The sequence below is a fragment of the Diaporthe batatas genome (assembly GCF_019321695.1).
Source record: "Diaporthe batatas strain CRI 302-4 chromosome Unknown Contig00009, whole genome shotgun sequence".
Taxonomy (NCBI): Eukaryota; Fungi; Ascomycota; class Sordariomycetes; order Diaporthales; family Diaporthaceae; genus Diaporthe; species Diaporthe batatas.
In genome coordinates, this window is record NW_025408556.1 from 1,309,431 (window position 1) to 1,334,644 (window position 25,214).

Sequence of the window (25,214 nt, forward strand, 5' to 3'; positions counted from 1 at the left end):
ACTTATCTTGTGACCACAATCTGACGCCCATTGCACTTGGTTACAAGATATCTACCATTGTGGCCTTGGCCGTGTACGAGTGCGGAAGTGGCTCGACGTTGGGAATGTGAGGTGTTAGTCGTGTGGCCGTGAGCAAGTGAAATAGCCTAACACGGAACAAGGGACCAGTCGCAGCAAGTCTGTACAACCGCCCTAGTACTCGGTACACGTGCCAGACAATCCGTCGATCCGACGTCTTTCCATCTCACCAACCATCATCGCCTTTACATCCATCACCCCAGACCAGACGTACGTATATCTTCAACACATCTTGTCCCAGCTGGCCTGAGAAGTCAAGTCCCACCGATATACGCCTCCGGATTCTCCCAAGTCACCTCGGCAGGCGTCAACCCCACACTGCCCGTCACCAAAGGTCGGTGCGGATACTGAACCAGGCGGCCTAGACGCCCACCACACCAAGCGTACTGTGCCATTCCTCGGCACATCCAATTTGCACTGCTACTTTTTCACAACAATTTCCCAAGTAGTTACTATAAACATGACTGAAGCACGCGATCGGCTGCATGCACTGCCGAACGAGCTCTACAACCAGGTCATTTCTCACCTGGGCCTCGCCTCCCTCAAGAGCCTCCGCCTTGCTTCCCAGCTGCACGCAAAGAAATGCCTCGGCCCGGCATTTCTGTCCTTCTATGAGGAACAGGAGACGGACCTCACCCCCACGAGCCTCCAGCGGCTGCGGGACATCACCACCCACCCCGCCCTCGGGCCGGCCGTCAAGCGACTCACCGTCGTCGCCGTCTTCCACAACCCCAGCAGCCTGCTGCTCAAGATCCGCCGCCTGCGGGACCCCCTGCGCGGCTCATGGAGCCCAATGCTCCCCGAAATCCCCAGTGCCCGCAACAAGGAGCTTCTGGACAAGATAGGCCAGCTGTACAAGATCATGAGCATCCGCCATGAGCAGCAGGGCCAGTTCAGCGACGAGATCGTAGACGCCCTGTCGCACATCCTCGAGAACCTCGGCTCACTCGATCTGCTCAAGCTGACTGCTCGCGTCATCCGCACCGACCTTGACAGGGCCGATCAGTCGGGCAGTGCCCGCGGCGTGAATTGGAATTGCCTCTGGGCAGACTGTAACCGCCTGCTCAAGATTGTGACCACTGCCATGAGCATGAGCCAGGTTGAGGCCAAAACACTCTCCGTCTTCACCGACTGTTTTGGAAAAATCCAGGTCAGTCATAAGTAGTGCACTTCCGAGTCCGGAATGCTGACCAGATGATGCAGTCCCGTGTCCTCAACAATCTGATCACGGACCTCTCAAACGTCGACTTTGAATCTCGTGCAGGCGCCAGTATCAAGTCCCTCAACCTCGGCCTGTCGACCGCCACTGTAATCCCAGTGACAAGTGATATCATCTTCCACAAGGACGGCTCCATGAAGCACCTCGCACCCGTTCGCATAGCCACGAGCGAGGCACGAGGCAGGTCCGAGGATAACTTCCCGGGCGTCGGCTGGTTCCTCCAGCGGACCCCGAACCTCGAGGCCCTTGACCTCTACTTGTATAACACCATGGAAGGTGCCCCGTGGGCATATAGCGCCATGTTCGCCCACATTTCTCTGAATGTGATCCTTCCCTGCTTGCGCCGCATCACCCTACGAGGTATCTGGACCAAGCCGAATGATCTGCTGCTCTTCCTGCGCAACCATCCTCGCCTGACGCACATCGACCTTAGGGAGGTCCACATAAACGGAGGCACCTGGGACCCGGTCCTGAAGCACCTCAAATCGATGCCTGACCTCGCCAGCCTGCATCTCGAGAACCTGTGGAGCGGCTCCGAGCACCTCCTGAACCTCCAGCCCGTGAACCCGGTGTATGGCTGCGAAGAGAGGATACCGGGACAATTCTACCCCACCCGTAACGGCACGATGATCCATACCAGAGACATCAGTGTTGAGGAGATTAGGAATGGCCTGGAGTTCGTCAAGAGCCGGGGCAGCAGCCGGGGTAAAGGATCTCGTGCCTTGATGAAGTGGATCCAGCAGCGCAAGATTGACTATGGGCCCCCTGAGGAGCCCTTCGTCAGCTCACGCTGACCTCCCAGGTGTAGGCACGGGCTACGCCTCTCTCTAGGGAGGCTACCATATCTCTTGCTTGCATTGGCGGCTCTTACGAACATTTGTTATCATGTTATATTCATACCTATACCCTATCACTAAGGAATGTAGTTTCGCTTCTATTCTACATATGTCCAAGGATATATATAGCGCTTTTATATAATAATAAGCACTTAAGACCTAGTACTTAGAAGGAATATAATATTAATAATAATAGTTATAATATAATAAATACTTATAATCTTAACTTTATAACTTATAAATAAAGTTAAAAGGTATTATTTTAATAATAATATTAATATTATAAAAAAGTTATATAGTAAGATTAAATCTTAAGATATAGTGACTATATAAATAAATTATACTAAGAAAATTCTGTTAAAAAAATCGGCTTTTTAAATATATATATATATATTAGTCTCGGGCTATTTCATTAGTCTTTAGCATGTCCCTGGAGGGAAGAGCCGCATTTCGTTTACTCCAAACCGAACATGGCAGCCCCGTTATCTGCCTGGACCAGGATCGTTCGCGTCAGTCTTATCCAGCATCCATACTTAGCTTATTAGCTGTGCGGTAAAAGGGCCTGCAGCGAGATCTGGTATTTGAGCCCCCAACGCACATGGGCCACAAAGTGAACACTGTGCCCCACTCAGCACCAGTGTGCACACTCGCATTAACAGTCTATGTATGGGAGTTGTATTATGAGCAATTAGTCTTATCCAAATGATTCATTTGCTGATTTCCTAGAATATTGGTCGAACAAGTTGATGCAAGACACAAAATGGTTGTCTGAAAAGGTAATTTTTCTTCTCGCTCTTGAGGACGTTGTTCTGCCACAGCTTGATCCACGAGCCTGTGAGCATGTCCGTCGAATAGGATGCCGAAGGCCACATGATATGCCGAGCCTTCCTTGATATGCATCTCTAGCAGCGTGAGACCATCATTGCCAACATTCCAAACTTCGCAGTACCCAAGACCAGGCCCAACCTTCCAAGTCACCTCACAAGAACAGCCCCCACACGGCAACCGCCAAAACCAAAGCCAGTCCGAGCACCCCATCGCCCGCCACACCAGCCCTGGGCGCAGCAGACAGCAGCAGGGCAGTGGGCGGGTAAGAGGAGTTGGTCGCCCTGGCGGTAGACGTCATACAGCGCATAAAGTCAGCCGACAGAATTGACGTGTCGGATGTGAGGTTGGTATAGCTGGACGGTAGGTCGCACCACTGCCAGCAGGTACCGAACTCCTCGTTGCCAACAAGCTGCACCGGGCTGGGCTCGCAGCAGCTGACCATCCAGTCGTCCGGGCTGTCACCAGTGTAATTCTCGCGCGGGACGACGGCGAAAATCGACTTCCTGTCGAGGCCGAGGCCGTCAGGCTCGGGTGTGGCGCTCTTTGGGCAGCTTGCGGGGCTGGTGTTGTTGGTTGACATGATGATGGCGGTATCGTGGAATATGTGGCTTTTTTTTTTTTTTTAGATGGCGGACGTGAGTATGCAATTATCCGCTTAGTCAGTAGTAGAAGGCTTCTATATAGGCACTTGATGCCCTTCGGACAGACCGCTTGCACCTTAGCTTCAGATTTAACCGAACCCAATTATCATGTATGCTTCGTTTTTGCGCCCAACCAACGGTTGCTTGGCGGTTGTGTTTACTAACCAGTCACATTGCCAACAGCTGCAGTATGGAACGCTTCCCACTGACAAATGGCACCTGGCTAACTACCAACAGCTAGTCACCAATGATCCTATCCTATGTTCTACAACGGACGCTGCCCGAGTTTTGTGCGGCTGATGGTTCGAAAAGAGGCCAAGAAGGCTACGCCGCACGCCAATAAGGCCTCGACCGGTGACGCCAAGGTCTCAATGGACCCCTGACCGAGGGATCAAATCCCATCGGTGGCATATTCATCGAAACCACCGAGACACGGGTGACCTCCGTGGTTGAAGGCATCCCGAAAGGCCTCCACAGTCGATATGAAGCTCCGCGACACCCAGACAGGGCCCAACTCATCCCGCAGGAAGTGGAGGCGGTGAACAGGCTCCCGTCCGTCCTGTGCAAACCACCTGCATCCAGAGGATAGACGGACAAGCACACCCGGGACTCGGTCAACTCTTTACTGAGCACGGTATAGCCGGAGTTCCTGATCGTTGAGTCCGATTCCAATCCGGCCCGGCGCGTGGAAAAACATAACGGACGAGAAGTGCCAAAACTGGGGCAATGATTAAGGCAGCAGGCACACAGCCATTCTCCCGACTACCGAAGTGTTCCGACCGCCTGGGCCCACATTCGACCAGTCACTCTGTGTACATTGTTACAGTACACATTCATACATGCACATGGCTCATGAACACATTGCATGTCCCATAGAGCTGTTAGGGGTTCAATTTGAATGATCAATCCAAGGTATCTCGATCGCAACCATCGTCCACGAGACTCGACATGCCGTTTACTATTCGTTAAAGCTATTGATTGTAACTGCGAAAGAACGAGCGAGATCTCTTGTCACTCTTGTAACATTCGGGGCGAGGCTAGGAATGATAGTGACGAATGCATCGCAGAACATCTACAACAGACGTCAGCCCATTTAGTGGCGAGACAACAAGGCCTGCCGATGATCTCCGGCTACGGCAAAACGGAGGGTGACCTACGTCGACATGCTCTTTGAAGTCCTTCAGCTTAGTTGCAAGATCAGGCCCCACCTTTGTATTAGATTCGCGGAAAAGTGCTGCACGTTGCTGTAGTGTTACGAGGAAGCTGGCCGTCTGCACGCCCCACGTATCGAAGTTTCGCATGAGCGTCCCTTCGATGTGACTCAAGTCAAAAGGTACCTGCTCCCCGCGGTGTGTGCGCAGACTGAGCGCGAGCAGGATATCTGTTCCAATTTCCATGTCCTTAATCAGAGTCTGGCCCAATCGTAGAAGAGAAACGTGTCAGTCAGTCAAAACATCAAGCTGGGCAAAAGACGCAAAAGGCTTACATAACCAATCATTGCGGCTGGGCGGCTGTCGGAAAGGAGGGATTCCAGGAACAAAGTCTTCGATACGAATAGAAGGCCAGTGAAGCCTCCGACCCATTCCCCGGCCCCTGATTCGATAGCTATATGATGGGGGAGCAGTCCTTTTCGCCAACGAAACAGTGGCGGCTGGCGCAGCTGGTTTGAGCGACCAGCGCCAAAGGCAGCAGGAACTTTGCAAACCTCATTGAGAATATTCGTTATGGCAAGGCAGGGAGAAAATGCGTGTTGATCAGTGGAGCAACCTTTGGGTGTTTACAAGGTGGAATTCCATTGCATTTATTTTGCATCCTTGTATAGTGTGTCACTGCAGCGACCGGTTCAGATCTACCGTGAATCTCCCCAACGACCATTTATGTACATGTGCTGGGGGACACATCAGCCGTGGTGTTTGCATCGTGTGTGGCTGGTTACATTTAGCCCCGGTAACTAGCCACTTTGAGAGGCCTGGTGCACGGGTGGTACAGTCCCTTTTCCTGAACGGTCGAGCAACAACTAATTGTGTACAGGTTCAACGGGAGGGAAACGAAAGTGCATGGTTTGTTTGCTCACTTTTGTATCCAACTGTCCAGATGCAAATCGGTTCACTGACCTCAAGATCCCGGCGCCACTTTGCACAGGTACATGTGTTACAGTGAACCATTCGCGACAACATCTGTAGCATGAACGGATATCTGAGTATCAAGTGACGCACGTAGGTGGTATCCGTTGCACTGTTCCTCGAATTTGCTAGAGTTGGTAACCTGTATGACGAGACAGCAGCACTGAATGCTCAGTGATGTACTACCATGTACCCGATTAGTCACCTACTGTTTCATGGCACAGTGGTCGCCGAACCTTTCGCGAAGTACAAACATGCCATGTATCAATATCAGGCTCGATTTTCAAGAAGCATCTGCACACCGGTCACTGGATAGAGCATCTGCAACACACGCTTCTTTGACCGACCAGTTTGCCACAAAGGACCTAAGTGGTTTCGCTTCTATTCCGCATACGTCCGGGGACATACATGGCGCCTTCATACAGTGCAGGTGGTAAACGCTCAAAACACACACAGATCTATTCGTTAATTCACAGAGCTCAGGCCAACTTCATGAGGGTATGGAATAGATATCGAGACCCTGATTATGCGGAACCGAATTTATGGACCTTAGGGAGCAGAAAATATTTATGAGTGCTGTAGGTTTTAACCAAGTACGAGGCTATCTGGACCGTCCGCACTGCATCGTGCGAGATCTAGCCCAAACGTGAGGGCATCAAGGGTTGCTTGCAGGAGCTTGATCGGCAGCTGCAATGCTGGCCTCATATTACTGGACGTTCTTGGTACCCTTGGGCATGCCATCCCGACCGAAACCTTGCTCTTCCAGGAGACGAGCGCGGATGTCCATGGCTTTGATCCAGGACGGGCGCTTGACCATACTCTCGTGCCATGCCTGCACATGTGGGAATCCCTCAAACTTCTTGTCATAAGGAACTCCAAGCGTTGCATCCAGTCTATCATTCCAGGGGACAAAGGCAAGGTCTGCAAAAGTCATGCGGTCCCCGACCAGCCATTGCTGATCTTTGGGCTTAGCAGCGAGGGTCCCGTCCAGGACGCCCAGCACCCGTTTGATTTCGTTAGCGTAACGCTCGACAGCAGACGGAACCTTTTCCGGGTGCAGATATTTGAACCTTTAGAGCGATGATTAGAGTCGGCTTGGAGCTATCTTGAGGGACGTCTGCAACGTACCATGTGCATTGTCCAAAGTAGGGCCCTTGGCCGCTGATCTGGAATGCAAGCCACTGTCCACACAGAGTCTGCTCCTTGAACCCCTCGTAACTGATACGATTATCTGTATCATACTGCCTGCTTAGATAGTCGAGAATGGCGCCAGACTCCCATAGTGTGATCCCGGTGTTGGGATCCTCGATCGCTGGCTCGGAAGTCAGCATGGGAAACGAAATGGAACAAGTAGGACAATTAACTTACCAGGAGCTCGGCCGTTCGGGTTCACGTTGATGAAAGGTTCTTTCTTGACGTTCTCGAAACTGATGCATTCGATCTCGTATGGAACACCAAGCTCCTCAAGAACGACAATGACCTGCGTCCTGCGTTAATTCGCTTGAGCAATACGAAAGAAGCGACGAACAAGACATGACCTCGGGATTACCTTCCAAGGATTGGGGCCAGGGGCTTTTGATGTAAGGGTTAGTATCGAAATGTGGTCAGAGTCTTCCTCCAAGGGACGCAAAAACCCACCGGTCAGCCAAACACGGATTGGCTTCGTCATTGTGTCCGACCAGGTCGAATGTGAAGGGTGAGGTTCTGCTGCTCGTTCACCGAGCTAAGTGAGAAGAAAGACAACGAAGTCAGGCGGAAGTCATGGGTGTTCAAAGGAGAGGGTATGCCGGGTCCTCGGGCGGTTCTGACTGCATTTGAGGGGCGTTCAAATGTTGGTGTTGGAAGCGGGCCCCACCCACATACCACTGCATCGTCACATTGCCAACATCGCTTTGAGCTGCTGCCCCTTGCCGCCACCGGTATAGGATTTTGACAAGGCCCCTTGAGAGTGTCAGCTGTATTTTTCCACCACAGCTGTCCAAAACGGGGCCGATCCAGAGCACCTAGGTGTACTACACTACAGTCAGGGGACAAAAGTTTTCCTACCTGGGCACATGTCTACCAAAGGTGTGTGCGCAGCACTCCATATGTGCATCCTATCGATTATGCTCCACCTCTGAGATTGCACGGTTGCCAATGTGACTCTAATCCCCCCACCCCTAAGGCACGAACCGTTGCACCAAGTCACCAACGGCACCAACGGCACCAACGCACGAACCAACGACCAACTCCGCCTCTATGCTAGCCAGGGCAGGGCAAGACTTCAATTTGAGGCTCTGCTCGGAAATTCGAGTTGTCGGCGCAACTTGCTCTGGGAACGCGCGAGGCCGTGCGTGGTTCGTTTAGAAATTTCATGAATACATGGAAGGCGTGATCGAAAAGGACTTGAGGGGGAATCTGGAAACCGTCCGAGCACTCATACTCGCAGTCCTCGCCGAATTAGCACCGCGAGAACATCAGGATATCAGCTTGTGTGTGTGGGCTCCAGCTAATTTGAATGGTAGCTCAAACTTATTTGCATTCTTCTTGGACGTTTATAAGCCGTCCTCGGTACAAAGTTGAATAAAAGTATACACATTTCAGATGGGCTCGAAACAAGACAATGGCCACCATCATGGTTGAATGATGAAGACTGGTGGAGAACTGGACAATCCGCTGCCTGTACCTTTGAATGTCTTTACTCTGGTTGTTGTACTTTGTCAGGCCTCGGAGCTGGGCGAATAGCCTCTTCTATAGAGGTTCGTGAAACGGAAGTATCACTGCCTCCCTTCGTTCAATATTTGGATTTCCCCCCGCATCACTGGGGCATTCTGGGATCCTGCACCCGTCTCCACGAACTCATCGGAACTAGTGAATAAAGAATAGACAGCATAAAAGGTCTAAAAATAGTTGAAAGAAGTGAATGTCTTTTGCCAATCTGAACGTGCCATCTGCTCAGCATCTTATGGCGAGTCAGTGGCGGCGACGTGGCTGCCTTTGAGAGGGCGTAGCTTTCAAGATTGTGGCAGTGTTCCGGTTGACTAGAGATCGCCAATCAACGGGGAAACAAATGATAAACGCGGGGGACAATCAAGGTTCCTGTACAATGTCAAGAATAAGTCTGCCAGTCCTCGGCAGGCACAGAAGCAAGAGACCTTGTGCCGACATTCCTTGGACATCGGTTCCCCTCTCCATATTATTGTTCAGATATGCATGAGTCCGGCTGAAGTAAGAAACAATGCACGGCCGAGATAAAAGACCGTGACCCCGAGGATATCCAAGGCGGGTGGCTCTGGTTATTGGATACAGCAGAAGACTGGACTTGGCATATAACCCCTACCCACCTGAAAGAAGCATTTCGCTCGGGCCAAGGCTGGCATTTGTCCAAGCCGATTGGGGGATTGATGTTACAGGACAGACAGCCAAGGTACCATGCGGATCCTGAGCGTTAGCCTTTCAGCAGTCTGTGTCGTGCAGAAGATCAGGCTGCCTGGTTGGGCACGAAACCGTGAGCGAGGCGATTCAATACTGTTTTGCTGGGCACAGCCTCGCCATGGGACATCAAAATAGGAAAAATATGATTTGAAATGCGCAGGTGACGATGTTTGCATGGTCTTGTGAAGAAGAGGTCGTCCTGAAGCTAGTGGCTGAAGCTCTCCAGAACTTGTTCTTGACGAAGGATCCGGGATGAAAGTTGAGAGTAAAATACGTAGGTATTGGTAGATAGGATCTGATGGCGGAAAAGCCAAAATTCTGCTGCACGAATGTCTAGAACAATGTTAAATGATGTGTTATTTCCTCTGCACGTGCGCATCTATCTATAGCAAATCTAATCCCCTTCACAGGCCCTTGGTGCTCCATTTCCTCAGCTTCTCGCCGTAGAACCATAGGACTGCAGGCGAGCCGATCCCGATCAGAATGGTCATGAGTCCCAGGAACGTATTGCCCCAGCCCAGCCCCATGACCTCGTACATCCGCGGCGCGAAGAGTGGGAACCCAAACCCTGCCATCGTGCGCATGAAGGCCCCCACCGCGGCTGCTGATGCAGCATACCGGTGATCGTAGGCGTCGGTGACGTATGCCTGAGCAGATTGGAAAGCAATGATGAGGCCCACGGCGAGCAGAAAACAGCCCGTGTTCGGAACTGCCCAGTGGAGTTTGTTCTGGGCGGACCACCCGTATAAGAAGAGGCCCGCGGGTGCCAGTACGCCGCCTATGACCATCGGCGGGATGCGCCATTCTGGTAGGCCGTCTGTGGTATTGTAGCGACGTTGGTAATATGCGTATAACTGGTTTCTGAATATTAGCGCCTGCCCTTTACGGATCTAATGGCGCGGCCACACACCTTATCCATCACTGGATGGCTTATTTGTAGTCCCACGATGAATCCGGCACCTAGTGACAAGTAATTCAGACTCGCTGGGCCCTTATCAAAGTCGTAAATGCCGTCCCATACTTGTTCGTACGTCGAGAGACTGCAGGTACTGTTAGTACTTTTGGTCAAAGCATTAATAGTTGGTTTCGATAAAGGGCCACGTACACCAGGTACATGATACCGTATAGGAAGGCCCTATAAAGGCTAGGAAACTGGATGGCAGGATGTGCAAACAGCATAATGAAAGGCAACACGAGCCGCCTCCTGACAATACTGGCATAGCTCCGGTCGGGGTTGTCGTACTCCGTCCTGAGCTCGGCATTTCCTGTAACTTTGCGGAGCCTCTTGGCCTTGTCCCCCAGGATCTTCGGAGCATATGTCTCTCGGAGGAAGAAGAATGCCGCTACCTGAACCAGGAGATCAAAGATGGATGTTATCCAGAAGATCCAGCCCCAGTAGATCTTGTCGTTGGCGACGACATAGGCGCCCATGATCGGTGCCACGGTCGGGCTGATAAAGGTGAGCATGCCGTAGATGGCCTGACCCTTGCCTCGTTCCTCTTTGCGCCAGCAGTCGGCCAATACTCCATTGCATAGCTGTGGCGATGGGGGTTGTCAGGAAGAGTCTTGTCTGAAGGTCTTGGTACATGACTTACAGCTTGGGGTGCACTCCCACCGATACCACTCAAGAACCGGAAGAGATAGAGCTGTTCCTTGGTCTTTGCAAAGGGACACACAGTATTAAAAACCAAATAAATCAGGTTGGCCCACTGGAGGACCCTGACGCGGCCAAACAACTCCGACAAGGGGGCAAGAACGAACGGTCCTTGCGCAAATCCAAGCAGAAATATTGAGAGGACTAATGCTCTGGCAAAGCCCTCGGGTATGTCATATTGATCTCCTATATCTTCGAGGGCCGGTGTGACCATGGTCGACGAGAAGGGAGAGATAAAGGTGAAGCAGGAGACCAGAATGGTCGCCGTCCACTTCCGACTGGCAGACCAGTTCAGAGGGTTCTCGATGTCGTAGGGGCCGTCCCAGGTAACCTGAGGAGGGGGCTTTGTTAGCGGCTTGTCGCAATGCTGCCCAGCAGACGGTGTGGGCCCATCGGCACATCTCGCTGAGATAGCTACTCACCAGGTTTGGGTTCTGCTTCAAGTTGCCGTCGTTGCTGTCTTCGGCTGCTCCCTCTTCCGCAGCGTCCTCCTCGAAAGGTCGTTCCAACAGAGAGTCAAGTGACTCCGTCGAATGGTTTGGATGGTTTAAACGTAGGATACTGTCCAGGCCGATTATAGGGGTGCTATTTGTGCGGGTTTCAAATGAAAATGTCTGCAACCGACTCAGCCGATGGAGGCCACCCTCGACCGGCCCAGTCCTCTCGTAACGATGCTTCTGAAGAGGCATTATGACTTGTGTTTAATGCACGGGTGGCACGCGACCTGCCAGACTGGGTCTGATTTGGGCCGAAGGGCAGGCCGTGGGGTCGCAATGGGTTTTATCCGAGTGCCGATGCTGTTCCATCATGTTGGTGGGAAAACAGTTCAAGCTATCGGGTGATGATCCCAAGCAGCTCTCATTGCTAGGAGGGATAGCCACGGGGTGGCTGAGAGGGTCCGCCACAGATCGCTCCTACCAAGCCCCGTGGAGGGACATATTTTCGGTATACGAACAGCTGGCGATGAGTGGCCGTGAGTTGCCCAGGGGGGCTGCATATCGGCCAAGTGACACTCTACAGCACTTGAGCAGGCCAAGACACCATGCCTTGCAAGGCCGGAGGGTATAAGTGAGGCCAGCCAGTGAGGAGTCTTCCCGCCCGCGGACAACTCTCACACACCGAGAGTTGCACCCGAGCTGCGACTATCTGCAAGGAGATGCACACAAGCCACCGAACCCGAGGCTGTGGAATGTCTTCACGGACCTTGGAAGCTGATAAAGTTATCCAAGGAGCGGCCCAAGAGCCGCCGAGAGCGTTGGCGGGTGTTATCTCGCCCTATAATTTCGACCCCCACCGCGCTTCTGTCTGGTGGTTCCAAACTTAGCAGAGACAAGCTCACCCGTGAGTGGCTATGCTGCAAGCTGGCGACTCGTCTAGTGCCCACGAAACCGGATGATCAACTGAAGCTAACAGCTCTTGGCATTGACGTCAAATTAACATCCATGCTCTGCGGGAGGCAGGCCCCGGCCACACAGACGACGGACTGCTTGACGTGCAGATTAGCCGTGAGGCGCGGGCCCACCCCAGTGTCACCATCTTTCAGCCTGCAACAGAAGGCGATGAACTGCCGTGGAAATGCGCTAGCCCAGGAAGCCACATGAGGAATAACACGCGCTGGTGTGAATGGCGGCAGTGTCGCCGTGTTGGCGGGCTGGGCTCGCCACAGGAATTTGTGCTATCGTCTTGATTCGATCACGGACTTGTTTCGCTTGGGGATGGATCTCAAAAGTCACGCGACCAACAGCCGGAGCCTCTGTAAGTCTTGGTGAAAATGTGGCAGTGAATAATGTTCCATTGCTTTTGTCGTTACTAATTTTGGATTGTCAAGGCTGAGCTTACACCGACAAGCTCATCTGCCAGCGCATTCTGTGTAGCAGGGCTGCGAGATAGGGCTGTAGCACATTGACATGGCGTTTTCATGGTGGCATTCGATGTTGATTGACCCCAAACAGGAAGCAAGGCACGCGAGTACATAATCTCGTGATGAGAACGTCGCAAAAAGTCCCTGGTCGTGATATCCAGATCAAGACATAGAAGGCACACAAAAAAGTACAACGCATCCCACGGCTGCAACACATTAAAGGCTTTTCAATCTTTGCTGGCCGCCTGAACTTATCTTTTTATCTCGCCGTCTCTTTTCAAAATGGCCACCGCCTTCATCGGAAACAGAGCTGACAAGCCGAGCGATCTTCGCCGCCCTCCTCCTCGGACCTCCCCTCCCTCAAGCCTGTCTCCGCCGCCCAACCGCCTCTCCCCAGGAAGCAGCATTCGCGGCAGCCGGTCACCAGTGCGAAGCCGCAGTCCTTGACCCCTGGATCTTCGTATCCTTATTGCACCATCTGGCTTCAAAGAAGCCCTTGGGCCAGAGGATGTGGCCGCGGCTATCGAGGCTGGCATCCGCCGGGTTATCACCGAAGACACTGCTACCGTGATCAAGCTTCCCCTGCACGACGGCGGCGAGGGCTTCTGCAAGGCCCTTGTTGCCGCCCAAGGTGGCGATATCATTGAGTCTACCGTCACAGGCCCAATCGGAGAGCCTGTGGAGAGCCACTTTGGTCTCACAGGGGAGACCAAGGACGTCGCCGTTTTGGACATGGCTGCTGCTGCTGGCCTCCGGCTTGTCCCTAAAACGCACCGGGACCCCACGCGAACCACGACATATGGTGTGGGAGAACTAATGAAGGCTGCCCTTGATAAGGGCGTGTCACGCATCATCATTGGTTGCGGTGACTCGGGCACCTCGGATGGTGGCGCAGGGATGCTTCAGGCTCTGGGAGCCAAGCTCCTCGATGAACATGGGAATGAGCTTCCTGCTGCTAGTGGTGGTGCGGCCTTGTCCAAATTAGCTCGGATCTCCCTCGAAAAGTTGCACCCTCGGCTTCTTCCAGGCGCACCTGACCGGGTCAAGATCGAGGCCGTCTGCAATATCAAGAATATCCTCTGCGGCCCCAACGGCGTTGCACGGGTCTATGGGCCTCAGAAGGGCGCAACCTCAGCCCAGGTAGAGATTCTCTCAGACGCCCTGGACAACCTAGCAGCTGCCCTCGAGCCCATCCTTGCCACCAATATTTCTTATCTCCCCGGAAGTGGTGCATCTGGCGGGCTTGGAGCGGGTCTGATGCTGCTAGGAGCTGAGCTCCGCGCCCGATCCGAGGCTATCAATGCGTACTTCCACATCGACGACATCCTCGAACAGCGCTGGGACTTTGTCTTCACCGCAGAAGGCAGCCTGGACTCGCAGTCCGCCAAGGGCAAAATGACTGTTGAAGTTGCGCGGCGGGCCCGCGACTACGGTGCCCAAGTCATCGCGCTCGCTGGGACCATCGGCGATGGGGCTGACACAGTGTATGAGGAAGGAATTGAGGCGTTCACGAGCATCCTGAACGGACCGTTGTCGTTGGAGCAGGCGATCGAGGAGACTGAGAAATTGCTGAAGGATTCAGCTGAAAGGACTGTGAGGATGATACAGACGGGAATGTCTATTAGGCAGTCGGACGGTGACTGGGACACCGTGGACGAAGGCCGAAGGCGTTCCAGCCCCAAGGGCCTGGGTATTATGAGGGCATTCACGAGTTAAATGTTATTGTAAGGGCTTCCTGGACCTCGGGATTCGTCACAGCTATTCGTTATCTTGGGTCGGCTGGCTCCTTTGTTTCTTTTCTTTACTCATTTCCTCTTCTACATTTCTAAGCACTCCCTAAACCACGTCTTATATGAAGAGAACAACATTGAATGGATTCCTCTTTGGCTAGCAAATCAACTCACAATTTGGTGAACAACTTTCAAGACGAACATTTACAGTGGCTGGTCTTCCGTCTCATCGAATATGTCAAATCCGATCTTCTCTGTGATGTTTAAAAAGCGAATAGCCCCAGTTTCCAGATGCACCTTGCTCACCTTCTGGAACACATCCTCAGGGAGTGTGGTCAGAGTGCTGTTCTCAACCATGCGCGCCTGGGTCACTGTTTTGGGCACAACCGGAACACCACGCTGTACAGCCCAGGATAGACAGACTTGAGCTGGAGTAATCCCGCACTGTTTAGCAGCTTCAGTGATTGTTGCATTGTTCAGAGGCGAAGCTGCTTTATCATGGCCTTCGCGACCGTTGTTGACTGGCTCCCCGCCAAGAGGCTGATGCGCCACAACGAGAATGCCATGCCGCCGGCAAAATTCAACAAGATCGTACTGCGGAAGAAGCGGATGCAGCTCGACTTGATTTACTGCAGGGATTATTTGGCATGTCGACAGGATGCGTTTCATCTTGGTGATGCTGAAATTGGCGAGTCCAATCGCCCGGGCCTTACCGCTGCGGACGAGGCCTTCCATCGCGGCCCAGGTAGCTTGATAGTTTCGTGATAGCTCGAAATTTATTTCCGGCCTACCGCTGCCGTCTGCCTTACGCAAGGCGTTGTGCTCACGGTCAATCTGATACGCGTGAGGAACTGGTGTATTGTATCAGCGACGTATTTCATAGCATGTGGTTGTCCCACCCAGCACCACGACTCACAATGCATCAAGTATAAATCAACTGTGAAGTGAGGTTAGTTTTTATTCCGTGAATGCTGTGACTCTCTGCTTACCGTAATCTGTTCCCAGGTCTCGTAAGCTTCGATCCAAGGCTTCTTCCACATCTTTTGGTTCGTGCCATGTATTCCATCTGTCCAAATTATTTTCAGTGCTTTCCAAACGAGCGCATTGGAGGGTTCTGCGTACAATTTCGAGGTGATAAAGATTTCTTCCCTTGAATATCCACTTTCTCTGATTGCCAGTCCAATATGCTTCTCAGTTCCATATTGATAGGCCGTGTCAAAATGGCGATATCCAACGTCTAAGGCATTGCGCACAGCTTCGGTCACGCGGTCATTGCCCACGTTCGCCTGGAAGGTTCCCAGTCCCACAGAAGGGATTGATTGCCCTGTGTTTAGTGGAAAGCATGTCGCAAGGACCATCTTGGTTAGGGCTTGAAGCTCGTCCTCGTTTTCCCAGCTGTGGCAGGCTCGTGCTTGGGTGTGTAGGTTCGCAAGGGCTGTGATTCAAGAACACTTTTCCACACTTTTCCAGCGAAGGACATTGGATTCAAATCAAGTGGTCGGGGAAAGCGGGGTAACAGCTTGAGAGAACATGATGGATCAGGCACGTGACAAACGCATAGATGCACCCACCGTTCCGAAACCAGTTCAAAGATAACAATACGTCACAGTGGAGTCCCTATCTTTTAACATATTTTGTGTCTAGGTATATGAACACCCTCCATAAGAATTTCTTGGTTGTCCCATCGGTGGCCAATGAAGAGAGACGGCGGCTGTGAAGTGAACACTTTAGTACCTTAACCAAAGGTCGTCGAATCTCGGCCAACAAAATGGCAAAATCAATTTCCAATTCAGGTATTCCTAAAGGGGTTCTACACCTGTCTGGAGTCTACAGGAGCCAAAAAAACACACAGTTGGAAAAAGGGAGATAAGAAAAAAAAAAAAAAAAGACTCTCATGGAGATTTTGGCATCTCTTTTAAGGTACAGAACTTAAAAAATGGCTATGATCAGACATTGAACAACAGCTGTTGATCATGTCCTCTGGATATGCCGCTATCACCGGCCCTGGAAGTCACTGTCTGCCGCACTACTGTTCCGTCTCGAGTCCGTGTGGGTACTTGTCAATCAATCTCCGCATGTCGTCCAGGACCCTAGATGCGCATCAGCACTGTGTGATTTCCCAAAGATGGGCGTACTCACATTTGGAAGCATTCGGTTCTGTCAGGGAAGATTGTGGCACCATTCGCGTTGAAGCGCCTAGTTACTCCCACCATTGAGTCAGCTCTTTTGTCATGCGAACTTCCCTCAGAAGCAACCATGTGGGATCATACAAACTGTACAGCGCATTCCTGTCATCGTAATCCTCTTCAGGCGCGCTTTTTGGGATGTGGGTATGGTACGCTTCAAAGTAGCGCTGTGAGAACATATTCCGTTCGGGGCGCCAGTTTCCCAACTCATCTGGTACAATCTTAGACTTAGGCCTGGAAACCAAGCAAATCAAGAAGAAAAACTCACACTCATTGTGAGCCCAAAAGCTGGCTGGGTCAAACGCAATGCCTTCATCGGTGTTCTCATCAATAATCGCAGCGTTGCCGCACCACAGATCCCCGTGAACCAAAGATGGCTGCACTTTCCTACCCTCGGATTCCAGTGGTCTCAGAAGCCGTGGTATGACCTTTTGGAAGAAATCCGGAAGCATTGCTTCAAGCTCTGGTTTTGGCCCAGCTCTCTCCTTGTAGACCTTGAAGACATGTTTCAATCCGTTGGTAAAGCATTCTTCCCAGCTGTCGTGCCAAGTATTATCCTGGGGCAAATTGCCATTGTACGTTGTCACATGAAAGCCAAATTTTCCCTGAGGCGAGCTGTGGGCCGAGTGCAATCTCGCCAGTTTCTCACAGAAGGAATTTGGCTCAGGAACCCCGTCAGATAGGTCATAGAATTTGCAGATGTAAAAATGGGAACCAGGGTCAGTTTTGAATGTGCCTTTCGCGATGGGGTTCGGGCAGAAATCGGGGGCGATTGTAAATATTTGTTTCGTCGCCTCGAACTCGCCCTTAAGTGCTTCATGACCATGGTCTCCCTCGGAAACCTTCATGAAATAAAGCCCGTCAGTTCCGTCAAAGTGCACTGCTTTGACTCGGAAGGCCTTCGCCCACGGCGACTGCGTGTGTAAGCTGATGGCACTGATTTCGCGGGCGTCTGGAATGACTACAAATATGTCAGCATTCTGCCGTCCTCGTGTTTGCAGACCTGTAGACCGCTGCCATTTGTCATGCTCGGTACTTTCGTGCGCCATGTGTGTCCTCGGACGTATTCGGAATAGAAGCGAAACATTGAACCACTTTCGTGCTCACCTTCCAGCAATTGAGGTATGTGTGAATCCATCGTGACGCCCAGCCGAGAAGCAATGGAACTCTCGCAATCACTCAAACTCAGCTCATGGCCACCTGTGCATCATTTATCCACCGGAACGTAGCACTGCTGCCCTTCCCCGGGGCCCCGATGGCCCTCCCGGCCTTCTTAAAATAGCCCGGTTGCAGCCGGGTAACCATGCGAGCCTCGGATGACCACCCTATCTCTGTGCGGGGTTATGCAGTTGGTTCCCCTGAACTAAATCATCTGTTGGTGCATGGGTATCTGGTAGGCAACCCTCTGGTCGCCCTCAGTGGTCGGGCGCTTGAACGACTGGCTGTGAATGAATCGGGGTCTAGCCAACACTTTTTAGCCCGGCTATGATCGCCTCGCGGTGAGGAACGAACGCGCACATGTGGCGTCTCGCTTCCAAGAAAGATACCTAGCACCGTAGTAACTTTGAACTTTGAAGGTCTGTGTGAGAGTACCTAAAAGATGGGTGTGCGGGGCAAATACTTTGGTACGTACCTAGGTACCTACCTCAAGTGCTATTAAGCTGGTAAGTACTGCGTAAGTATCAGAGGTGATTTGTGGCAGCACACCACACATACATAGAAGCAAATAGCGCGCTCCGCCCCGAGTGGGCATTTCCCCGAGCTTCTTTCGATATAGCAGCATCTGGAAGCACAACGTACCGCCCTGCCACTCCATGCAGGTAACCTTGGCACCGAGCCCCACCCCAAATTTATGGCGAGCGCTGCCTGTCTAGGACCAAAAGCCTGGCCTCCATCAGCAGGGATTGAGGAGTCCCCGCCTGACAAGACAACCTTCCCCTTGATCCTTCATTCTCTAGCCTCTGTATTCCTGCTTTCATACCTGTGGAGCTACACGTGTAGACCGTCTGACGGACGATCGCCGTCTTTATCCTGATTTCGTGTTTGACCTTATGGATCATCAATATAGTCTGAATAATGAAGACGAAAGTCATTTCACGGCCACGCTCCAGCCAGGCGCTGATGATTCCAGGGTAAGGAGTCTGCGTGCCCGGCAATCATCCTACAAACAATAATACAAGAGCTAACTATATTCTTTCGACGTGCTCAGTATCAGGATGTCTCCCCCGAAGGCCACAGCGCGAATACTCCGACAGAAAAAGAGACCGAGCGCAGTACTCGTCGTACGACCGGCTACAGTATCCGCGCCCTATTTCGTCGCCCCGCTACATCTCCGGGGACCGAACAACCGGTGGTTGACCCTCATGGACCTTTGGGGCTCCATACTCTCTTTCAGCCCGAGATGGGACAGTCGTGTCTGGTCGATATTGTGTTCGTCCACGGTCTAGGCGGCGGCTCTCGCAAGTCGTGGTCCTTATCACCGTCAGAAGATGGATCATTCTGGCCTCAGTCCTGGCTCTCACAGGATGCAGACTTCCAGCAGACCCGAATACACTCGTATGGATACGACTCTAACTGGGGCAAACGGACCAAGAGTATTCTCAACATCCACGATTTTGCCCAATCTCTGCTTGCCGCGGTGAAGAATTATCCACCGATAAGACGCTCGGAGACGTCAATTATCCTTGTAGGGCACAGCATGGGTGGCTGCATTGTCAAAAAGGCATATGTTCTGGCACGACAGAGTCATATTCATCAAGATTTCGCATCTCGATTTCATTCCATGTTCTTTCTCGGCACTCCTCACCGCGGATCAAACCTGGCGGCGACTCTCGGAAACATCCTCCAAGTGACCTGGGGCTCGAAGCCATATGTGGATGACCTAGCGCCAGACTCAGCGATATTGACAGCGATGAACGATGAGTTCCGTGCGTACGCGTATGACCTGAACTTGTGGTCATTTTTCGAGACTACACCTATGCCCCGTCTGAACAGGCTAGTTGTTGATAAAGTGTCCGCTACGCTGGGCTTCGGGAACGAAGAAGTGTCCTTCATGGATGCAGATCACCGAAACGTCTGCAAATTCCGGAACCAGCAAGACCCGAACTATCGAAAGCTACGCAACAGCCTGTCCAGCGCAATTGACATGATAAAGGTAGCATTGATACAGCCTCAACAGAGTGATGATCAATACCGAGCCGTCAATCGCAGAGGCTTGCAGAGCTATCTGATGCCAGTTGACATGGACTCCCTCGAAGACGACCTCGCTACTCTGGAAGAATTCAAAACTACGGGTTCATGCTCTTGGTTGACGGAAACGGCTCAATTTTGTTCATGGGAAGACCGCAAGAGCAAATCACCGTCCATCTTCTGGCTGACCGGGGCTCCGGGAGCCGGCAAATCTGTGCTCTTTTCCCACATCTTGGAACACCTTACGACTCAGAATATCCAGTGCAGTTATTACATCTTTAAACACGGCAAAGCTGGAACGAGGACCATCGCGTCTATGCTCCTTACCCTAGCCTTTCAAATGGCTGCTAAGGACGCACAGGTCAAGCGTCGAATTCTGCAACTCGAGACAGATGGCGTCAGTTGGGAATCACACGACGAAAGAGCAATTTGGCGGAAGCTCTTCTTGTCCGGAATATTCCAATTGAGCTCTGTCACAGAACACTGTTGGGTGATTGATGGTCTCGATGAGTGCGTCAAATTTATGAACATCTTCAAGCTCGCGTCGCAATTACCCGACGGACTTCGTATATTTGTCACGAGTCGGAGCTTGCCTGAGATAGAAAGAGGCATCATTTCATTGGGCCCACGAGCCTACGTCCATGAAATGACCGCAAGGGATACTTCCGAAGACTTGCGGCTGTACGTCAACACCATGCTTGACGAAGTCGCTTACCAGAATGCAGCGAAACTCATGGGGAGAATTCTATCGAAGGCAAACGGCTCGTTCTTGTGGACAAGACTAGTTGTTCAGGATCTAGAGATGGCTTTTACGGAAGAAGAGGTGGATAACATTCTCAACGACATCCCAGATGATCTATTTTCTGTTTACGACCGCATCGTACGAAATATTCAGAGCGACCGACGGCGGACACGCTTCGCGAAATCAATTCTGACATGGGTATCACTTGCTACGAGGCCGTTGACAGTGAAGGAACTCCAGCACGGGATCAAGTTAGACCTTCACGACACAACGCAACCTATAGAAAGGACTATCATTGCAACTTGTGGACAGCTTGTCATCATCGACTCCAACTCACGCGTCCAATTGGTTCACGAGACTGCCAGGGCGTTCCTCCTGAGCGAGGACCTGAACTCCGAGCTTGCAATCTCCGGACAGTCTGGCCACGGTCAATTGTCACGCCTATGCCTTAATTACCTATGTGATCACTTCAGATACCCACGGGCGACCATTATGGCGATGCCACAGATTAAAAAGTCCGACCAGGTTCTCCAGTCCGATTTGCTGTCATATGCCGCATCCCATTTCTCCGAGCATGCTTTGAAGGCAATTTCAGGAGACATGGAAATCCTCTCCGAGCTAAGAACATTCTTCAGCTCTACTGTGCTTCCGTGGTTAGAGTATCATGCGCGGCAAGGAGACTTAAGCCCAGTCACACGAACTGCTGTGAATTTGCGGGGCTATCTCGGGAAAGTGAGCAAACATGTCCCCCCGACAGAAGAAACCTTTCAGCTTGTCGAAGCCTGGAGCACAGATCTGATTCGAATCTGTGCAAAATTTCACAATCATCTACTCAGCTGCCCTTCGTCTATTCATCTCATCGTACCAGGGCTCAGTCCAATCAATTCCGCGATTAGTCGACATTTTACCAATGCTGTCTCAACTATTGCTCTCAAAGGCAAACGGCAATTGGAATGGAATGATTGCTTAATGCGCATCGACTACGACGAAAGCTTGACAACTGCTGTTGGACATGGCGAAAAGTACTTTGCCGTGGGGAGATCAAACGGGATTATTTGTGTTTATGACATATCATCTCTGCAGAGCAGCAGGACTATGCAACACCCCGGTCGAGTTACCTGCATCGAGTTCGGGCCCGAGGACATCTACTTGGGCTCTTCCGGAAAGGACCAAATCATAATCTGGGACCCGAAAACGGGTGCTGAACTTCACAGGGTCCACAACGTGCAAGCCCTGGCAATGCAGCTGACATCGGATTTTGAAGCTCGACTTGCCACAAAGTCCAGTCAGATAATCACACTCGGCGTCAAGTCCAAAAAGATGGATACCATATCGCTGACTGGGGCTAATCCTTCTCCTTCATTTCTCCCAAGTCAACCACCTATGAAAGCCGCACTATCCGTTTCAGAGCTCGGCATGCTTGCCCTTTGCTACCGAAGCCATCCAGTCATGTTGCTCGACGCTCAAAATGGCGCGTTGCTTGGCCAATGCCAGGTTGGATGGAATAACGGCGTCAACTCATTGGTTTTCAATCCCAGAGCAGATTTAGCCGCCCTGGTTGTGGCCTATACGGATGGTAATCTTGTTGTCTACAATCTCCACAACTTCGCCTCTACCTTCCTTTTGGAACACGTCTACGCTCATTCACTAGCATGCTCTTCTGACGGCCGAAGCCTATTGTCCGGTAGCAACAATGGAGTGATTGAGATCTACGAATTTGCTGGTTTGGAAGGGAATCATCTGGAGCTGATACACCGCATCACAACAGGAGAACCTGACATTCGAGGTATGGCTTTCAGCAGCGACGGTCTAAGATTCGTCAATATTTGTCCTAGCAGGTGTCGTGTGTGGGAGCCAGCAGCCCTTGTTCGCCGTGACTCAGAATGGATGAGCGCTAGCGACCTTAGCACATTGGCACCTTTGCCGGCAAGAACTTCGACCGTTGGAATGATGCAGAAAGCTGGCAGTCCTTTAGTGACAGCTCTCGAGTCAAACAGCGAGGAAAATATCATCGTCTGTGGCAAGGACAACGGCGACGTGGTCATGATCTCTTGTGAAGACGGGTCTGAGCTCGAGGTGCTCTACAACCACTCAAGAACTGTCTCTGTGGTTTCTATTGCCATTGATCCACACAGTGGTACTGTGGCATCCGCGGATGACTCTGGACGCATCATTGTCACGAAAGTCGCACAAAAACGTCCGCGATGGTCAAGGGCAGCATCCCATTTAGACATACGGATCGGGCGCGCCATCCATAAGATCGTCTTATCACCCACCGCCCAATGGCTCGTGGTCAGCGGCGGCTCAACCGATGAGATCCGGGACGTCTCAGATGGGAAGATTCTCTCAAAATTCGAGTGGCCTGATAAAGGTAGCCGTGCGATCCAGTCAAATCCACTCGCCAGTGACCAGTTCATGATCATACGAGACGGCCTCGTACACCTGTGTCGATGGGATGACACCGTCCAGCATTCAAAATTACAGAGCCTCCAACTCGGTTTTCCCGGGACGGAAATATCCTCAACTTGGACAGAAACATATCGATGGAATCGCAAATGGCTTTTACAAATGGCCAAAGTCCGAGGTGACCTGGAAGGTACGACCGTTCGATGCTGGCCTATTTCTTGTCTTCTGTCTGAGGATGGACTGCCAGAGGCCGAAATACTTCTGAATCATGACAACGGTTTCGGGCCTAAATTTAGACACATTCTTGGTCTGAGTGCATCTCGCCTAATTTTCCTGGATTCGAGCCATTGGGTTTGCAGCGTGGATCTGGACACCTTCAAAACCTCGCCGCTTGCAAAGCGTCACTTCTTCATTCTCCCTGAGTGGTTGAGGCCTGATGGGAAACCTCTCTGCAGAATCATGGACAATGATGATATCATTTTCGCCAATGGTGACGGGCTTTCTATCGTCAACAGCGGCTTGCACTTTGTCGAGTCGGTCGTGCCACAACGGGGTGGACATTGGAGGGTAACCTCGGGAAGCATGTACTCACGAACACCTAGCTCGACCAGCGCCATAACCATGCGACCAGCAGCTGGGGGACGGTTGTACTCAGCAAATCTTAGGTCCGATGAGGAGGTAGGAATTTGAGACCGATCGAAGCGTGGGTGATGGCGGCTTTCTCGTGGACCTCACTCGTTGTGTTGTTGCTGCCATAGTGGACCTTGATTTTGGATGCGAAGCGCGGGCTCTGGTAGATGGCCCATAATGCCGTATATCATATCTCAACTGTCTTTGCATAGTCTACCGACCGTCCCCAGGCGCAGAAGGTCCCGGAAGCAATATCCGGGCATCGGCTCGAGCAGCGCAGACGCATTTGCCACCTCCTGAAGTCGCGAGTCAACTCCAGCGATAGGATGACTGTTCACAATTCGCGTTTAGTATGTTCGCCTGCATCGCTCAAGCTCTTGAATCACCTTTCCGTTACGCTGAACACTCAGAGAAGTAATCTTGGCTGCTGGGTCTGTCTCGTGGGTATACGGACAGGGAGGCGGGTTGCCAACGGCCACACAGCTGGTCCGCAGTTTTCCGGGATACGTCGAGTTTCTGTCCATAACATCTACTTATATGATTCATAGGCTCCTGTTGGTCCCTTTTCCACACTGTGTTTGTTAGGAGCTATAGAAAACTTGATCTCCCGCCGATCACAGATATCTCTGTTCCAGGTGAGGACAAAACGCTTGCGCACTGGTCAACCGTTCAATATCAACCATGGCCAAGGAACCGGGAACACATGGGCAATATATTGCGAATTGCAGCACAGTTGTATCGCAGCATGTCACGCCCATGAATGATTCTCTGCAGGGCTTTCAAATCCTTCCCGGTCGTCAAAGTCGCACGTCCCATGCCCTGTTCCCACCATTGGAAGGGAAAGCGAGCTTTGCAATTAAGCATAAAGTCGGTGCAAGGTTATGGGTAGGAACCATTGGAAGAAGACTCGGGTAGGATTATAACTGATGTGAAACCAGTATTACCCCGGATGCGGGCGACGCTACTAGCCACCTGCATACCTACCTAGGTACGGAGGTGTAGGGAAATAGTCCTTCGCCAAGCCCTGCAGGGGCCCCTGCAGGTCCAGGGATTAGGTCTCCTGAACTGTCACACTTTGTATGGGCTTGGCTTTGGCCACATTATATTTTTTGTTTAACTATTTGTTTATTTATTGTCTTCTTGGCTTTTAGACTAGCTATTAGTTTATACCTTAAGTATAAAGTTAATAATTACTTAGTATATACTTTTAAACTTATCTATATATAGAGTTACTAGCTTCCTTTATAGGGCTCTTTTTTCTACTATATTCCTTATATATTATATAGAAGTAGATAAATCTTTAATAATAAAATAGTATATTTAAAGGAGGAAGATTTAGTTTTTAAGTATTTAGATTTCTACTTTCTTTATATAGTATTTATTTAATATATAGTAAATAAACTTTACTTAACTTTTTAAAAGAGTTTTAATTTTTTTATAGAATTTATATAAGAAGGTTTTTTTAAATAGGTTTATTATTATAGTATTATTATTCTATTAGTTATATATTTAGGATAGAGATTATAGTCTAACTTACTTAATAAGAGTAGATTTAAGTGGTTATTAAGTATATTAATAGGGAAGAGTTAGTTTATTAAATCTTATATTATAGGATTTTTCTTTTTATAGGGGTTATTTTAAAACTATTTTAATTTTATTATATAACTACTTTATTAG

General features: G+C 51.0%; 7 protein-coding genes across 7 annotated transcripts; 3 read left to right on the plus strand and 4 right to left on the minus strand.

Annotated features, from left to right (window-relative positions):
- Positions 1 to 258: 258 nt before the first annotated feature.
- KVR01_007673 (uncharacterized protein) lies at positions 259 to 2,208 on the plus strand. The gene is made up of 2 exons (XM_044791788.1): positions 259 to 1,228; positions 1,282 to 2,208. The coding sequence occupies exons 1-2, from the start codon at positions 539 to 541 to the stop codon at positions 2,089 to 2,091; spliced, it is 1,500 nt and encodes a 499-aa protein (XP_044642651.1). The 5' UTR covers positions 259 to 538; the 3' UTR covers positions 2,092 to 2,208.
- Positions 2,209 to 6,431: 4,223 nt separating this feature from the next.
- KVR01_007856 (uncharacterized protein) lies at positions 6,432 to 7,394 on the minus strand (the record flags this gene model as incomplete). The annotated part of the gene is made up of 5 exons (XM_044793849.1): positions 6,432 to 6,795; positions 6,854 to 7,037; positions 7,094 to 7,205; positions 7,275 to 7,297; positions 7,364 to 7,394. 5 exons carry the CDS (start codon positions 7,392 to 7,394, stop codon positions 6,432 to 6,434), a joined length of 714 nt encoding a protein of 237 aa, XP_044642834.1.
- A 2,149-nt stretch (positions 7,395 to 9,543) lies between these two features.
- On the minus strand, positions 9,544 to 11,482 carry KVR01_007745 (uncharacterized protein; the record flags this gene model as incomplete). Its single annotated transcript, XM_044788234.1, has 5 exons — positions 9,544 to 9,993; positions 10,050 to 10,179; positions 10,245 to 10,675; positions 10,735 to 11,124; positions 11,216 to 11,482. 5 exons carry the CDS (start codon positions 11,480 to 11,482, stop codon positions 9,544 to 9,546), a joined length of 1,668 nt encoding a protein of 555 aa, XP_044642723.1.
- Positions 11,483 to 12,936: 1,454 nt separating this feature from the next.
- On the plus strand, positions 12,937 to 14,370 carry KVR01_007924 (uncharacterized protein; the record flags this gene model as incomplete). The annotated part of the gene is made up of 2 exons (XM_044793391.1): positions 12,937 to 13,093; positions 13,145 to 14,370. The coding sequence occupies 2 exons, from the start codon at positions 12,937 to 12,939 to the stop codon at positions 14,368 to 14,370; spliced, it is 1,383 nt and encodes a 460-aa protein (XP_044642902.1).
- A 105-nt stretch (positions 14,371 to 14,475) lies between these two features.
- KVR01_007733 (uncharacterized protein) lies at positions 14,476 to 15,852 on the minus strand. The gene is made up of 4 exons (XM_044791615.1): positions 15,507 to 15,852; positions 15,374 to 15,450; positions 15,301 to 15,321; positions 14,476 to 15,235 (listed from the first exon to the last, which is right to left on the minus strand). The coding sequence occupies exons 1-4, from the start codon at positions 15,740 to 15,742 to the stop codon at positions 14,589 to 14,591; spliced, it is 981 nt and encodes a 326-aa protein (XP_044642711.1). The 5' UTR covers positions 15,743 to 15,852; the 3' UTR covers positions 14,476 to 14,588.
- Positions 15,853 to 16,138: 286 nt separating this feature from the next.
- Positions 16,139 to 17,799, minus strand: KVR01_008370 (uncharacterized protein). Its single transcript, XM_044782980.1, has 5 exons — positions 17,678 to 17,799; positions 16,839 to 17,531; positions 16,655 to 16,781; positions 16,524 to 16,580; positions 16,139 to 16,474 (listed from the first exon to the last, which is right to left on the minus strand). Exons 1-5 carry the CDS (start codon positions 17,706 to 17,708, stop codon positions 16,411 to 16,413), a joined length of 972 nt encoding a protein of 323 aa, XP_044643348.1. The 5' UTR covers positions 17,709 to 17,799; the 3' UTR covers positions 16,139 to 16,410.
- A 500-nt stretch (positions 17,800 to 18,299) lies between these two features.
- KVR01_007879 (uncharacterized protein) lies at positions 18,300 to 24,064 on the plus strand. Its single transcript, XM_044782908.1, has 3 exons — positions 18,300 to 18,702; positions 18,780 to 23,887; positions 23,953 to 24,064. The coding sequence occupies exons 1-2, from the start codon at positions 18,622 to 18,624 to the stop codon at positions 23,595 to 23,597; spliced, it is 4,899 nt and encodes a 1,632-aa protein (XP_044642857.1). The 5' UTR covers positions 18,300 to 18,621; the 3' UTR covers positions 23,598 to 23,887; positions 23,953 to 24,064.
- The last annotated feature ends 1,150 nt before the right edge of the window (positions 24,065 to 25,214 follow it).